Source organism: Protopterus annectens, chromosome 3.part1, assembly GCF_019279795.1.
Source record: "Protopterus annectens isolate FY-2018-M chromosome 3.part1, PAN1.0, whole genome shotgun sequence".
NCBI lineage: Eukaryota > Metazoa > Chordata > Ceratodontiformes > Protopteridae > Protopterus > Protopterus annectens.
This window is the reverse complement of record NC_056732.1, coordinates 1,319,064,100-1,319,082,274: the sequence shown is the minus strand read 5'-3', so window position 1 is coordinate 1,319,082,274 and position 18,175 is coordinate 1,319,064,100. Positions and strand designations below refer to the sequence as shown.

Here is an 18,175-nt window from a genome sequence, read left to right as displayed (position 1 = left end):
GTACCTTCGTTGCCACCACCTGTATCTGTAGTAAAGCCATTAACTGGCGGAGTAAAGTTCTCTCTAAAATCTCTCAGAGTATTAAGCAAAGAACTGGTATCCATAACGCCAGAAATCACAAACAACAAAAAGAATAAGGCAACAGCCAAAAACAACGCCAGTTCCACAAAGAAATTTAATCCAGCTTAGCGCCTCGGCATAATAGCCTTCAATGAGCACAAATTACAAAACACACCCTTTCATATATATACTCTAATCAATTAATCAATTACATTAAATTAATCTATCAAAATACATATAAATAAATAAAGAAAATATATTATATTCAGAAAAAACTACTACTTATAAAAATTATAACAGACTTTTCCAGTTTACTTCTAAATTTAAACCATTTGGTGACATGGTATTATATTTTAATATATAAATAGTTTCTTTAAATAGTAAAACATTTTTTATTAACCTATCATCACCTTTCTTAATAAAAACTTTCTCGAGAACACAACATTCAAATGCGTCTACATTACATTCATTTGTACTGTACTAGGAAGGGGCACGAGTATAGTGCATTGGCAAAACATAGTCTTGCAGCAGGGGATGCACACACGTTTCTGTTTCAAGTTTTACATGTACAAGCAGAGAGTATGAGATTGGGAGATATAGTGAATGACACTGAAAATGCAGAACTTGAGTGGATTTTAAGACTGGGGGCGCACTGTGGATCAGGGTTAAATGACTGTGTTCCCCTTAAGCCTGTATTGACAGCTAGGAAACTAAAAAGCTAAGTCCTGATGTCATATTTAGGCTGTGTCTTTTTAAGAATTTGTAATTGATTTTCTCATTCATTTTTGGAGGGAATTTGTTGTTTTACGATTGGTAGGAAACAGATGGGTTGTAGTATTTAAGTTGTTTTTAGACTATGCTATTTGTGTCCGATGAAGTAATGTGATTCATTAAGAAAGCGCTTACACTGTAATAAAAAAAAATTAGACTTTTATTATTGCTGTTTGCCTTTGGCCACTTGTTTTTTTGTCATTTATGGATTGGTGGAGTTACTCTCAGTTCGTTTGGGATTTTGCTACCTAACAGTGTTATCAATATGATTATTAGGTGATACAAGGAATATTCTGATCACTACTGCTTTAAGATGTGCAAATAAAAAAACACTCATGGGGATGACATACTGGTTCTTCTCTGGTGTCATTAAAATATTTTAATTTTAGAAAAGTATTTCATCTCTTGGTTGTATTAAGCCACCTGTGAAGTATTAAAAAGTAGTATCTGCATTTTAATATAGATTTTTTTAATTCTCAGGGTGTTCTTAAAAACAAATACATTTTATATATCAATGAAATCATTATCAGCATTGGTATGGTCAGAACTTTTGGAACTGTATACCAACCTCCGCTGTACAATGATGCCATTTTATTGCCAACTGCAGGAGGTCTTTGAAATAGTATACTTAGTTAACAAATGAATAGATAAATAAATAAATAAAGCAAGGCATCCACTTTTCATTCCACAGCTCGAGTATAGCCATGTTTCGGGATAGCATACCTTTTTTTATACTTAACAACGTGTACATCATGATGAGAACAGTGCATGCATGGCTACACCTTTGATTAACACTGGTGCTTTCTGTAGTTTGTTTTATACATGTAAAACAAGAGCATGGATGAAAAAGTACAATAAGGAAATACTGAAACAAAATATGGATACAAATGAATGCAGAAATGCTGGACTGCTAATTCCAAAATAATAATGTGAGTGTCTATTGATGAGATGTGGATATGATGGTCTCAGACAGGACAGAGATCAGCAGAAAGGTACAGCAAGTAGTGATGAGGAAAAGGAATTGCTGCTTGCAAAAAAAAAAAAAAAAAAAAAAAAAAAAAAAAGGTTTATGTTTTGCAGCCTTGGGAGTTTTGTTACTTTGACTAGCAACATTCCCAAGAATTTAGATGTTTTGTCATGGAATTATGCATGGCGATTAAAGAAGATGTGATTTTTCATAGCAGACCCACTTGAGACAGTACTTCTCTTGAGCAGTAGCTTGACTATTTTGAGAAAGATGCCACAATTTCAAACAAAAATAAGGGGTTTCAACATGTAGTTTATTAACCGGTGTCATCCTTTGTGTAGGATGGTCTTCATCACTGTCCTTTGGGCTTCAGTATATTGACTGAGACCTTTTCTGCCCTACAGTGCCCTTTTTAGGCAAAATTAATTTATTAGACTTTCCAACTTATCAGATTCAATCCAGCTACATCAAAGTGGTTCTGCTTAAGGGTCCTAGTCTGAAATAGAAAATTGTCTGATTTGGATGCATTCCTAACACTTGAACACATCCATAAATGTCCAGATATAGAAACTTGGTTTAATTGTACTAACAGTACTGTTGCTATAGCATTACTGTTTAGACCAATTGCCTGGAGCTGGCAGAGGACTCTCACTTGTCATCAAATGTTAATTTGTACCAGTACTCATTATTCTGAATTTGAACTCCTGGACATTTTGTTCACAATTTGAGAAAATCAGCCACCAATTCAGTGTCAGCTGTAGATCCCCTTCACTGTAAGCTGAGGACCACAGTTGGTGCCTTGAGATGCCAGATTCCATATCTTTTAATCCCAATACTCTGATTTTAGGCAACCTCAGTTATCCATGCATCAGCGGGACTCCAGATTATTTCCTTCCAATACTCTGATTCTAGGCAACTTCAATTATCCATGCATCAACTAGAAGTCTTACATAACTATCAATAATCGTGGCCAAGGTTTCTTACATGTCATCATTGCCAGCTCCTTTGATCAAATTGCCCAAGTTCCTGTGAGAAGGAGAAATATACTTGACCTTGAGCTTCTGAACATCACTTTTGCCTGCATACTCACTGTCTCCTCCTTGTTCAAATCCAAGAAAAAGGCTGTTGTGCTTTTCCTCAAAATTTGCCCTAAATTGATCACAATTTCAACTGCAGTAAACTTGCATTTAACTGGAACTCAAACAACCAGCAGTCTGAAGCAACCAGCCAAAAAACCCAAAGAAATACAGTACAATTTTCATGTGTTGCAATTTCTGTTCCCCCTCCCAGCAGAAACATACCTTAAGTTTTTAGAGTTTTAGAGTTTTATAAAGGAAGAAAGGAATAAATTCCCTCTCTCCCCAACCTGAGAACAAGTCAAACCAGACAAATATATATATAGGGTGCAGTATTAGTCAGGCCTATTTTTAATAACAACTCTCAAGCAACCAGAAACTACAGTTATCCGACATCTATCAATCACCATGTGTGCTGGTTAACTGAGAAATTACTGTACATTCAGAGACTGCTCCAAAGTAGGGTTGTCTCCTTTTAAGTGGGCCAAAGTGGGACATGGGGTGTGTCCAGTATGACACTGGCCACACTCTCTACCATGACATCATGACAGGACTGGTAAAGGAGATGCAGTTTTGAGTACAACAGTGTAAAGTTATTACAGCATGTAGAAATCTCACAAACCATTCACATTATGCAGTTTAAACATTAAAAGTGAAGGACTATTGCAAAAGCCCACACATTACTCAGTTGTAAGAGTAAGTAAGCTTTACAGAAAACACACTACTCATATTAAACAGACAAATATATTTATTTAAAAATAGCAGAAAAAAAAACTCTTAAAGTTTACATATTATACTAACCATGACTATGCTGGTAGAGCTGTACCTATAGCACTAATTTACCCAGCACAATGATGCAATAAAGAACACTGCCATATTCACACTATACTCAAAGCAGTACATTTTAAACGTATTAAAGACAGCATTCAAATGGAAAACAAACACATATCTCCACTTATAAAACCAGCTATGCACTATATTTACCTATGAACGTGTCCCCTCAAAAAATAAAAACTTATATACACAGACACACCCACACAGACACACACACACACACACACACACACACACACACACACACACACACACACACACACACACACACACATACACACGTTTTCACTTTTAAAAGTAGTTCTTACAAGTCATCACAAAGTAACCACTATAAAAATATACCTAAACAGTACATTTTAACTTCTTGAAGGTGGCATTAAAAATAAATTACACGTTTCCACCCAAAAAGTGCAAACTGTCCCAAACCTTTTCCATCTGTAAACGCAAAGTACCCTAAAACAGGCAAACTAACATTAGAATTATTTCAAGTACATTAAATTTATCCAACAGAAATAAAAAAACATCTATACATACATTTTAAAACTACCTCTTCCAAATCACCCCAGAACAACCAAAATAACTATACATTAAATTTCATAAATACATACATATAGATATATATATATATATATATATATATATATATATATATATATGTATGTACAGTGGCTATAAAAAGTGTACACACCCCTGTTAAAAAGCCAAGTTTTTGTGATATAAAAAAATGAGACAACAATAAATCTTTTCAAAACTTTTCCCACCTTTAATGTGACCTATAACCTGTACAATTTAATTGAAAAACAAACAAACCTGTTACGGGAAAAATATAAAAAACAAAAAACATACAATAACCTGGTTGCATAAGTGTGCACACCCTTAAAGTAATACTTTGTTGAAGCACCTTTTGATTTAATTACAGCATTCAGTCTTCTTGGGTAGGAGTCTATCAGCATGGCACATCTTGACTTGGCAATATTTGCCCATTCTTCCTTGCAAAAGCACTCCAAATCTGTCAGATTGCGAGGGCATCTCTTGTGCACAGCCATCTTCAGGTCAGCTCACAGATTTTCTATTGGATTTAGGTCTGGGCTCTGACTGGGCCATTCCAAAACTTTAATTTTCTTTTGGTGAAGCCATTCTTTTGTTGATTTGGATGTATGCTTGGGGTCATTGCCGTGTTGAAAGGTGAAATTCCTCTTCATCTTCAGCTTTCTAGCAGATGCCTAAATGTTTTGGGCCAAAGGTGACTGGTATTTGGAACTGTTCATAATTCCCTCCACCTTGGCTAAAGCCCCAGTTCCAGCTGAAGAAAAGCAACCCCAAAGCATGATACTGTCACCACCATGCTTCACCGTCGGGATGCTGTTCTTTTGGTGATGCGAAGTGTTGCTTTTGCGCCAAACTTACCTTTTGGAATTGTGGCCAAAAAGTTCATCCTTGGTCTCATCAGACCATAGCACATTTTCCCACATGCTTTTGGGAGACTTGATCTATTGTTTTGCAAATTTTAGCCGGACCTGAATGTTTTTCTGTGTAAGAAAAGGCTTACGTCTTGCAACCCTACCCCATAGTCCAGACATATGGAGAATATGGGAGATTGTTGTCACATTTAGTACACAACCAGTACTTGCCAGAAATTCCTGCAGCTCTTTCAGTGTTGCTGTAGGTCTCTTGACAGCCTCCCTGACCAGTTTTTGCCTTGTCTTTTCATCAGTTTTGGAGGGACATCCAGTTCTTTGCTACGTCACTGTTGTCCCATACTTTCTCCACTTTTTGATAACTGTCTTCACTGTGTTCCATGGTATATCCAATGCTGTGGAAATTTTTTTGTACCCTTCTCCTGACTGATACCTTTCAACAATGAGATCCCTTTGATGCTTTGTAAGCTCTCTGCGAACCATAGTTTTTGCTGTAGCAGGCAACTGAGTAAATGTCAGGAAAATCCTACTAGGACAGCTGAACTTTATTTGGAGTTAATCAGAGTCTCTTTAATTGATGGCAGCTGTGTACCCGAGAAGACTGAATACTGTAAGCTGTAATTAAATCAAAAGGTACTTCAACAAGTTATTAGTTTAAGGGTATGCACACTTATGCAACCATTTTATTGGATATTTTGTTATTTTTTATATTTTTCTCATAACAGATTTATTTTTTTTTCAAATAAATTGTACAGGTTATAGGTCTCACTAAAGGTGGGAAAAGTTTTGATATGATTTATTATGGTCTCATTTTTTATATGTCACAAAAACCTGGCATTTTAATAGGGGTGTGTACACTTTTTATATCCGCTGTATCTATATAAAGTGCGCACACACACAAACACAAGCACACACACACACACACACACACACACACACACACACACACACACACACACACACACACACACACAAGCATGTACATACTTTTTCTACCTTTGAAAACTACTGCTTGCAAATCTCAAAGTAACCACTTCATGGATTTAAATGCTGTGCAGTGCAGTGCATCCATTTACTTTTAAACATTAAATAGTTAAAAAATGAAATAAAATACAATATTCCCATTTTTTAAAAAGCTAGCACCATAAAATACTATTTGTACTTACCACTAAAATCACTGTCTTTGCTGGCTGGCTGGTTTCTTTGTTGGAGTGGCTAGCTGTCTAGATTGGCTAGCTGGCTGGAGTGGCAAGCTGGCTGGCTGGCTAGATTGGCTAGCTGGCTGTTGTGCCATGCTGGCTGGCTGGCTGCTGGAGTGGCTAGCTGGTTGACTGGCTACTAGAGTGGATAGCTAGCTGGCTGGCTGGCTGTCTGTTGGAGTGGCTGGCTGCATACCTCTCAACCTCTTAGAGCAAGAAATTTGTACATAGACATACATAATGCTGGGACAAAGGCCCCAAAATAGGGACAAATTTTAAATATAGCTGTTAGAAACTTGCAAAATTAGTAGGATGACAGGCTTTGCATTAGCACAGATTTTCTGAAGGATATGAAGTCTGAAAGTCAAATGACTATCACTATTTTCTGACTTCAGTCCTCAATGGTTTGCCATTAATTTGGCAGAAAACAAACATTTTATGAAAAACAAACCAAAAATATGAGACAAAAATCTGGAAATTTTGTGAAAATCTGAACAGTTGAGAGGTATGCTAGCTGGCTGGCTGCTGGAGTGGCTAGCTGGCTGCTAGAATGGATGGCTAGATTGCTGGATGGATGGATGGATGGATGGATGGATGGATGGATGGATGGATGGATGGATGGATGGATGGCTTGGTGGGTCTGCTGTTAGGAAAAAAAAGGCAAACCTCAGTCTTAGTTTTGTTCTGGCTGCAGAAGTGCTAAAAACAAACCGCTCTACAGCCACAATCTTCCTGCCCCAATCCCCACCCCATTTATGAAATGCACCCAATTGCTGCATGATTTAAAACACTCGGACCTAACAGGGAACAGCTCTTACTGCAGGTCCAGGTTAGTGATGTAACTAATTGCCGTGGAAAAAAACTGAAATATTTGTGTCTTTTCCCCAGTGATTCAGCACAATTAGAAAGCAAGACTTTTAAAGTCTCACTGCTTTACAGAGTGGGCAATGGGATGAAGTAGATGAACCTGTGAGTGTCCCGCTGATAATGGTATGGGTGGCAACCCTACTCCAAAGCTAATCTACTTGAGGGCCTTAGGAACTTCAAAAGTACTTTCTACCCTCTGAACCAATATCTAAAGCTATTACACTTACCCATGATTTGTGGAGTCATCTCAGTCAATGTATAGATACATTAATGTCTGTTAGGCATAAGTATGGTGGGAAATTCAGGGTAAACCCCCTCTGGTGTAACTCTCAGATGAGCAGACATTATCAGAGTAGAAGAGAATAACATGCTTCATGTAAAATGCTTCTGCTATTAGTAAGAAAGAAGAGGATAAGTAGGTCTACAGGGATCTTAGATGCATTTTTTGGAATGGTAAGGCTGAATATAAATTGAAGGTAGCTACCTGTGAAGGAAATCATAAGGAATTTTCAGCTGTATTGGAAATATTAGAAGCAATGTCCAATACTGCACAAAACTTGAACTGAACAATATCACCTATACTGATATCAAAGCCGTAGCAAATGTCCTGGCTGACAAATTTATGTCAAACCTTTTCAGCTCCTTCTTACATCAATGTATCCTCCCTTGAATATGCTAACGTTGCTCCTTCCATTACCACTATGGACAAGATCCTGGAAGCTATCGCCAAAACTAAAAATAACAGCTCCATCAACTCGGACAATAGAGTAGGCTGCCTTGTTGTTAGTGCAAAGTACGTTATTGCTGAGTCCCTGCTTGAGCATTTTAATCTCAGCCTCTCCACAGGGTATGTGTCAGAGTTCTGTTATGGTTATGGTGCCGCTGCATGAGGACAGAGTTGTAACTGACCCTGGAAATTGCCATCTCACCAGCCTCACTTGTACTATCCTGTGAAATCTTGGAGCAGATCATAGTCATATCATTAACAGTGAAGGGTAGTCTTTGCTTATTTAATTTGAGTAATGTTTTTGAGGGTAATACTGATGCCATTGATAAGAGTCTTTCAGTGTGATTCCCTTGGCTTTCTCATCTAACACTGTGAAAGCTGGTGATGCCTTGTCACCTAATACATTGTTCACTAATGGAGTCCCTCAAGGCTCTATGCTAGGTGTCATAACATTGTCATTTGCTTCTCTGATGAGACCTTGAATATCCAAATAGGTCTTATCCCCTGTAAATTCCTCCATTTTTAGACCAGTCATTAAACACAATGCTCTGAACAATGTTCTTATTATCAAACATGTCTCATAGCTTTGAAGACCTCAGTGTTTTCTTACCAAGAGAATCAAAGAGCTAGGGTCCCCTAGCTATATGGGTAGACTAAAATTTCTTTCAATTTTCCATCTTTTACAAGCTTCTGGGTGGATATCTGTGTCTTGTATTTTAGGCAATGAAAGAGGCCCTATTTCACTAGAGCTCTTCCGCTTCAGAAATACTGGTAGCATTAGAAGCAGTCCCTCTATAACTCAACTTACATCATAAGGTAAACATAGCAGCTTTCAGGGATAGGATCATTGTCCAAAAGATTTCATACCCCTTGAACAAACCTCTTTGGCATGCTAACACCCAAGACTTCTTGACAATAAGTCTTAATGATTGGACGGGATCCCATATGTTTACCTCAGTGATTAGTAGCATGGTCTTTATTATGAAGAGAAGTAAACCTACTAGTGATACTTCCTAGCATAGATGACTACTCTACATTCTGTTATTTAGCCCGCCTGCATAGTACAAACCTACGAACACAGGAGTCTGTAGAGTGCAAAGGCTGGGCAGCTAACACAAATGCTGTTGATGAGTTACAGTGATACAGAGATTTATACATTATGCAACGTGACATGAATGGATTGCAATCACATTTCATATTAACATGTTACTATAGTAGTGTTGTAGGAATGGCGAATCACAATATATAATAGGTCGTGTAAAGAAATGCTTAGACTTGCATTCAACACTGTTTGTGTACAGGTGATAACGGAATTCTGCTTGGCGCTAAAATATTTTTACATGTGAAGAACAGGCACATAATCTCTCAAACTACCACCAATTAATATGTCATGGTACTACCTTTGAAGCCACACCTCTGGCACCAGTTTAATATGTGACAGTCAGGAGCTATAACCTCAGAATTCACACTGCTGTATCATAAAATAATATATGGACAGTAACTGACCCTAAGTGCATACAGTAACTATAGACAAAATATGTTTTATGGGACTAGATACATAGGCTAACATTGACATTAATATTGTGGTCTAAGATTCATTGAAATAAACATTCGTAAGCTATGTTATAACATGCAAAATAACAATGGAAGCTTTCAAGCAAATTCCAAGTCCTTTTTCAGGAATCAACAGGCAATTACAAAAATAACCCTTTTCATCACAGATAATGCTGCTGGCATGGGTATAATGAGCCATCATAATTAGTTAACCATATATGAAATGCAGTAATATCTATAATTATTTCATTAATGGAACTAAAATATTTGTTGTCACAACCATCTTCATTTAAGTTAAACAAATTGTTCTTGTTTTTAAAATAATGCTTTAGAGAAATATTGTCATTCAACCCCAAGTTGTTAGTGCTACTTAAGCACAACTGCCATTCAAGTACTGCTAGCAATGGATCATTCCTAAAGTCACATCCCCCTTCACTGAGTTTTGTTTTCTTGCAGTGTCTTTAAGTTGTAATTTGCCATTTTCTGTATACTTTTTCACAGGCAAATACAAAGAACCATCTGCTGATGTTCATCATGTTACCCTGCTGCAGTCAGCACACTTGGGTTATCCTGTCGTCAGGCGGTCCCGCAGTCGGCCGGAATTCCAAAGTCTTGGTCCAGCATCGGTTGCTGTCATCTCTTTCCTGACGTCAGTGTGCCAGGGGTATATATAATGCAACCAATGCCATTTTCTTCAGTCTTTCTTGCCGCGCGGTGCCCGAAGCAGAAACAGTTTGCAAGTGCCGGTCGGCCGACTCCTGAGATTTTCGAATTCGAATTTCAGACCGAAGTCTTCTATAAAGCTAAGTACCCCATTGGGGAAACTTTTCTTGCCTCAGACCAATGTCAGAAAAAGTTAACAATTGTATTTCTTGTGGGAAGCAAATACCTCATAAGGATTTTCATTCTTATTGCATACCTTGCCTAGGCCCAGACCATGACGTCACTTCTTGTCGATTTTTTGCTAGGTTTAATAAGCGTACTATTAAAAGATGCTTTAATTTCGCATGACACTACTTCGGTAGGAAATTTAACTACACCATGCCGTTAGAGCAACCGACTACCGGCGTGCACAAAAAATGCAGGGATAAGGACAGGCAGCTCAGGCCTAAGCCAGATTCCGAGGCCTCAGCTGATCCGGTCTCCGGTCCTCAGTGAGGCTCCGACACAGCCCCTGACTACCGCAGATCTGGAACCTGAGACCGCTACGGAAATTTTGACGGAATGCACCAGGCCGACGCAGCCTTTTACTTCAGGCCCTTCCGACGACTTTGCTTCAAAAGACGTCGGTGCTACAGAAACGCCATCGGTTTCCGAAGGTGTTTTCAGACCGACGACTCTCACCATTAAAACGTTTTCTAAGTTGAAGACTCCTTCTAAATCTAAAAGGACTGCACTTCAGTATCCTGTTCAAGGCCCTATGCCTAAGAAACAGATGCTCAAAATGGCTGAAGATTTGATTTCTTTAATCAGGGGTTCACAGCCCCCTCCTGACAAAAGGCCTAGACAAGAGGAAGATTTTGCTTCCTCTGAGCAAATGCCCATTTCTTCAGACTCCTCTGAGGACCAAGACTATTCCTTCTCTCCTTATGAAGATTCTGATGCTGAGGACTCCATTCCCTCAGCTTCTCCTCCTGAAGACTACTCCTTTGGGGAAACTTTACACACTATGAGGGAACATTTTCACTGGGAAGGTCAAGACTACTCTGATTCAAAGAAAAGGCTCAGAGAGTTTCTTTTACTCCCTCAACACAGACCACTTGCCATCCCACCAGTTTTGGACATTGTGGATGATGTCTATTTAGAATCCAGTTTCAACCAGACTCTCTAGCTCCTGCTCCGGCTAAGCCTGGCAGATACTACAGAGTGCCTGATTACCACAAATTTCTTTACAAAAGCCCAGTAGCTGACCCAGAGACTATCTCCCAGGGTCCCAAGGGGGCTAAGGCTTCTATGGCTAAAAACCCAGTACCTTCTGAGAGGGACTCCAGAGCACTAGACATGTGGGGGAAAAAGGTTTACACCTCAGCCACACTAGCTATGAGGGCACTGAATTGTCAATTTCATATGCTTAAGTATCAGCAATTTCTAATCTCTCAGTTAAAGCAAAGAATAACCACTCTCCCTCAACAATCTGAATTGAAAGAAGTACAGGATCTGTTGCACGCCACTGAGCAGGTGGGCAAACATACCTTACAATGTGGGTTTGATTCTTTGGAGGCCTCCTGCAGAGCAGCTGTCACTGGGTCTGTTATATGTAGGCATGCTTGGTTAAAGGAACAAACTCTGCCTGATCATGTTAAAGCAAAACTACTAGATGCTCCCTTACAGCAGGATGTTCTTTTTGGAGTTAAAGCAGAAGAAGTTTTAAAGAAAATGGAAGATAAGGCAAAATCTATGCAGACAGTCAAAGATTTCCTACAAGTACAACCCCCTCTCTTCAGCAGAAACTGGCCAACAAAAAATTGGTCCTTTCCAGCCACTGACAGACCGCAGAGGGGTAAATACAGACGCCCAAGGGGCAGAGGACAACCACAAGCCCAGTATAAACCTCGCCAATGGGGCACTACAACACAGAAGGGAGGAGAAGACAGGTCTCAATCCACCAGAAGGCAAACTCAATGACTTGCACCTCATTTGGCCAAGCAATACTCTCTTGGCAGCCCACTTGGGGGGGGGGGAACTCGCACTTTTTGCAGACAACTGGCACATTGTCACAAAGGACAAATGGGTCCTAAATATAATTTCACGAGGATACAGATTCCATTTCCATATTTTGCCAATGAAAAGAGGAATGCCAAACCTGCCACAAAATCAATGGGCAGAGGCACAAAAGCAAATTACAGCTCTCATGGACATGAGAGCCATTCAACTGGTACCTACTCGAGAGCAAGGCCAAGGATTTTACTCAAGACTCTTTCTAGTTCCCAGAAAGGACAATGCCCGGAGACCAATTCTGGACCTTTCAATTCTAAACACTTACTTACAAGTACCCAAATTCAAGATGCTAACACTACAGCAGCTACTTCCCATGTTGGGCAAGGAAGCATGGCTAGTAACGTTGGACCTCAAGGAGGCATACCTGCATGTCCCTATCAGACAAAGTTGCAGAAGATACCTCCATTTCATTGCAGGTTCAACCCACTACCAATTCTCTGCACTGCCCTTTGGCTTATCTGCTGCACCCAGAGTTTTCACAAAATGCCTGGCACCAGTAATTGCATACTGCAGACAAAGAAGAATTCAAATATATCCATACCTGGACGACTGCCTCATCCAAGCAGAAAGCAAAGACATTCTCTTACATCATCTGGCCTTTGTAAAGCATCTACTAAACTGCCTGGGGTACACAGTAAACGAAAAGAAGTCAAAACTAGTACCCTCACAAAAAATGACATTCCTGGGTGCCAGCTTGAATACAACGGCCCAGAAGGCTTATCTTATGCCAGGCAAGCAACTACAACTGACTCAATATTTCAAGACAATGGCAACAAAGACCCAATTAACTGCAAGAAAAATTCTGCAGGCTTTGGGCTTCATGGCATCTTGCATACTAATAATACCATTTGCAAAGCAGCATGTGAGGAAATTACAGTGGTACCTAAAAAGCGTATGGTCTCAACACAGCCACAGCTTGGACACAATGATATCTCTCATTCCCTGCCTACAACAGGAATTTCTATGGTGGTCACAGGCATGTCACCTCAACAAGGTTCAGCCTTTCATCTTGCCCCCAGCCAGGCAGACTATCACAACAGATGCTTCAGACTACGCTTGGGGGGCACACATGGCAGGACAATGCATTCAAGGCCTATGGACCGCAGATCAAAGAAATCTGCACATAAATCAAAAAGAGATGCTAGCTGTACAGAAAACTCTGACAGCCTTCAAGGATCTATTACATCGAGGACAACAAAGATGGACAACACCACAGTAATGTGGTACATAAACAAACAAGGGGGTACACATTCCTACCCACTATGCAGGCAAGCAATGATCTTATGGAACACAGCTCTGGCCTACCAAGTCCAGTTACAAGCTCAATTCATGCCAGGACAGAAGAACACATTGGCAGACGACCTCAGCAGAAACATCAAAGATCCCCACGAGTGGAAAGTAGATCCACAAATATTTGCAATGATAACTCAAAATTGGGGCCTTCCAAACATAGACCTGTTTGCCAGTCCTCAAAACTACCAACTGACAAACATTTGTACAAGGACATTCCACCATCAAGCTTGGAAAGTGGACTCTCTCTCTCTTTCAGTTGGAAAAACCTGACAGCATATGCCTTCCCTCCATTACCTCTCCTCACAAAGGTTCTTTTGAAGGTCAAAAAGGAGAGACCACGACTGATTCTCATAGCCCCAGACTGGCCACGCCAGCACTGGTATCCGCTATTGAAAAATATGACCCACAGCCCATCACGGATATTGCCTCAAATACCCCATTTGCTCACACAACAAAACAAACAGATTCTTCACAGCCAGCTCAAAACTTTAAATCTGACTGCATGGCAAATCAACTAAACATCCAACCAGCTCCTCTTTCGCAAGCAGTTCTGGATGTTATTCTGGAAGCCAGGAGGCAAAGCACCAGGAAGGCTTATTCAGACAAATGGAAAAGGTTTTGTGCCTGGAACCAAGCTAAAGACCAAGACACAATTCAGCCTCACATGCCTCACATTCTACAGTATTTAGCTGAGATGTTGCACAAAGGACTTTCCTTTTCCTCAATTAAAATCCATGCTTCAGTTATTTCAGCTCACTACAACACGGATCCACCTTTATTTTCACATCCTCTTCTAAGGCAGTTCCTCAGAGGGTCAAAAAACATTAGACCACCCAGGAGAGCTCCTACACCAACATGGGACCTCAACTTTATTCTGGAAAAACTAACCCTACCTCCCTTTGAACCAGCTTTCTCTGCAGATCTTCAGTTCCTATCATGGAAGACTGCCCTGCTCCTGGCAATAACTTCAGCTAGGAGAGTTTCAGAGCTACAGGCACTAATGGCAGTGGAACCTTTCCTCATTTTTCATCAAGACAGAGTTTCTCTATGAACTAATCCTTCCTTTATGCCTAAGGTGGTTTCCAGTGCAGCTTTAAATTAAACCATCCACTTACCCACCTTCTTCCCCAATCCACAGAACAAAGGTGAGAGACTCCTGCAATCCTTGGACATTCAGAGGCAGCTTCTTTACTATTTCGACAAAACTAAGGCTTTCAGAAAAACTGACCAGCTCTTTGTATCCTATGCTACAGCTTCTCAAGGGAAGGCTATATCTAAGCAAACCATTTCTAAATGGATAGGTCATTGCATACGTTTCTGCTATACCCATCATGGGAAACCAGTTCCTGCTACCATTAGATCCCACTCTACCAGGGCAACAGCTACCTCTACAGCCTTTCTCAGGGGGGTTCCAACCAAGGAAATTTTAGAAGCTGCAACTTGGAGTTCAGTACACACCTTTACCAAACACTATCACTTACCTCTTTACTCTAAGTCCAGGGCGGACTTCACCACTGCAGTTCTGCAGGGCCTTATTGCCTCCACTAACCCTCTATGATACCTTCCCCCTACCTTAGCTTTGGGATTCAACCCAAGTGTGATGACTGCAGCAGGGTGACATGATGAACATAGTACAGTTTTGTACCTACCATAAATGTAGATGTTCGAGTGTTCACCCTGCTGCAGTCCATGTTACCCCCCCTCCATCCCCTCTGATCTATTGGCAAAATCTCTTCTACGCCTTACTGATGTATTTGCTTATAGCTGAAGGGATTTTGTGTTTGTGCAGTGTTCACTCCATTTGGTACTAATTCTGACCACCTTTTTGGGGGCAGCTGACATCTGGGGCAAGAAAAACTGAAGAAAATGGTGTTGGTTGCATTATATATACCCCTGGCGCACTGACGTCAGGGAAGAGGCGACAGCAACCAATGCCGGACCCAGACTTTGGAATTCCGTCCGACTGCGGGACCGCCTGACGACAGGATAACCCAAGTGTGATGACTGCAGCAGGGTGAACACTCGAACATCTACATTTATGGTAGGTACAAAACTGTACTTTTTCTATAGCTAGAGTATTAATGAAAAAAAGAGTTATGTTAACTACAGCACATCCAAGTCAAGAACAGCACAATGCCATTCCGCTACAAAATGGTCATGACTGATAAGTACCTTTTTAAGCTTTGTTCTTGTATTTTTGAGTCAGAATCACTCTGCAGCAAAATAAATTGGATCATTATGGTGGAGTGCCAGGTACACCTCATGTCTCTGTTCACCTGTCCTCTACCTCATGTTTTCATTACCTGTCAGTACACACCTTTTTTGTCTACACCACTTATGGTTCTCATTTAAAAAGTAGGCCGTGATCAGTCTAGTGGTTAACATAGAGGTTTGTATCTATGAGCTGTTGCTAAGCAACTTCCAATTGATTCTCTCAAATTCCATTTGTCTATTGTGTGACTTTGGGCAAGTCACTTATCCAGACAGTGCTATGGAGAAACTGGGCTGGATTACTCAGTGGTCTCCGTTAGTGCATGTCTAATAACTACCTGTGATGTCTCCCTGTGGGGTCTACCTCTACCCTCCTTGTACTCAGTCTGACATAAGTATAAGCTTTAATTCTTTTCATCCTCTCCATTTACCAGCCTGTGTCTTACCATAGATAGACAGTTAAATAGATAGAGATATAGATACAGATACACTTTTTAAATAAATCTACTTCACATGCTTTTCTTAGCTGCTATTTTCCATTAACTGGGTAGCTACTTAATTGCATTGGACCTGCAGAGAGTCATTTTGACATTAAATACCACATCCACAGCCCTCTAATGGTCTCATTCCCACATAAACATATAATTCACTGCCGAGGCAAATGGTCATACCACAAACTTTCTACAGTTAGTATTTGTAATAATTTGGTTTCCTTCTTAACATTAATATCACCCTGCCTAGACAGTATCATGGGACACAGACACATACACACACACATGCACTCACAGATTACACATCAGAAAACAAGAGCTAGCTAGCTATACTCTACACAATGAAATCATTTACCAAGGCTATGGACAGTGTTTTTTTTTTTGTTATAGCAATTTGTAGATTTAACATGTCTAGTAAGTGAAAAACAGAAAGAGCATAGGTCATCAAATGGGTCCCAGAAATAGACCAATAAGTAGTCTTAATGAGGTTGTAGTGCTTTGCTAAAAAAAAGTATTGGCTGTATAATTGCTTAGATAGCCTGAAAGCCATTTTAAAGCGAAAAGATCTAGTCCATGGACTCTTACTTTATAGGAAGTGAGACGATGATCAAAAGCCTTACTAGAGACCTAAAAAAAATGGTTTCTGTTACAGCTTATTTCTTCACCGCTGACTATAAGGTATTGGTAATGCTAGAACAAGTATAATAGAACAGTAATTCTAATTTTTATAAACTAGATAGTGTTTATCTTTTATTAAGTATTGATAACTATCAATGAGAAAGCAAACATAAGAACATAATATGAAGAATAAAAAGAACATGTTGTGAATCTGTTTATAGCAACTGGTTGTGAAATTGTAGGGAAAAAATTAAAAAAGTGCAACTGTTTTGTGAACAGAAATTAAGAAATGAATCAAGCCGTATACTTCTTACTTTGAGTTACTTTGTGTATAATGTAAGAAATCTTCTTTGCAGTGTACGAGGTGCAGATGCTGGAAACGGAATTAGAGTCTTCGTACCAGACATCGGAATGTTCATTGCTGGGCTCACAACATGGCTGGTATGCAGGAACCTCGTTCAGAAAGCAGCAGCAGAAGAGATAGCGCAGTATAACACAGATTTCCAAAATGAGGAACGGGTAAGTATTTGTCTGCTTTATATTGATTTCAGCCTTAGGGAAACCATACCATATATGTTGCTTAAGTTTTGTATATATATATATATATATATATATATATATATATATATATATATATATATATATATATGTGTGTGTGTGTGTGTGTGTGTGTGTGTGTGCGTGTGTGCATCAGCTCCTTAACATACACTGAATAATTCTGTTTTTAGAAAAATGGCATGCAGTTTCATGTATGTATGTATGTATGTATGTATGTATTCATTTACTTATGTATTGATTTATTTATTTGTTCACATGTTTGTCTTTCTTTTATTTATCTTTATATTCATATCTATATGTTCAGTATTGGAATGTCCATCTGATTTATGGTCTATTTTCTGTAAAGGCTCAGGGAGAAAAGTTTTATGCACAGTAACTAGTCTCAGTATAATTTCAAACTAGTGTGACAAATCATAACATGCATTTCGTTGCACTGACAGTGATTAAACAAATGCATAAGTATGGTTATGAAGGTCTTTGTGAGGAGAAAGTTAAGGACAAGTTAAAAATACAAAAAAATATTTATAGCAGGTATATCTATAATATATGTACAGCACAGCAATAAATATGAAGCACTGATGTGCAAGCATCAGCTTACATTTGTTTGTGTGCATTTGCAACCTGCTCTAAGCACTGCTGTTTGAAGGCCAGATTTCAGATTATCTTAATAATTGCAATAGGATCAATTGCTCAGTAGCTAATATGTGATATGAGTATGCACATTATCTTATCAAAACAACAGAATGCATGTTATCTTACCAGAATACTGCATGAAATAATATAATTAAGGTGTTACACGCTGTGTTGCATGTT

General features: G+C 39.3%; 1 protein-coding gene across 1 annotated transcript in view; it reads left to right on the top strand.

Moving 5' to 3' along the window:
- PIEZO2 (piezo type mechanosensitive ion channel component 2) overlaps window positions 1-18,175 on the top strand; it is a gene marked incomplete in the record, with an annotated part of 2,710,318 nt that overhangs the window by 1,232,216 nt on the left and 1,459,927 nt on the right. Inside the window, 1 exon segment of the mRNA XM_044067359.1 lies at window positions 17,161-17,323. Within this exon segment, the coding sequence (XP_043923294.1) occupies window positions 17,161-17,323 (163 nt within the window).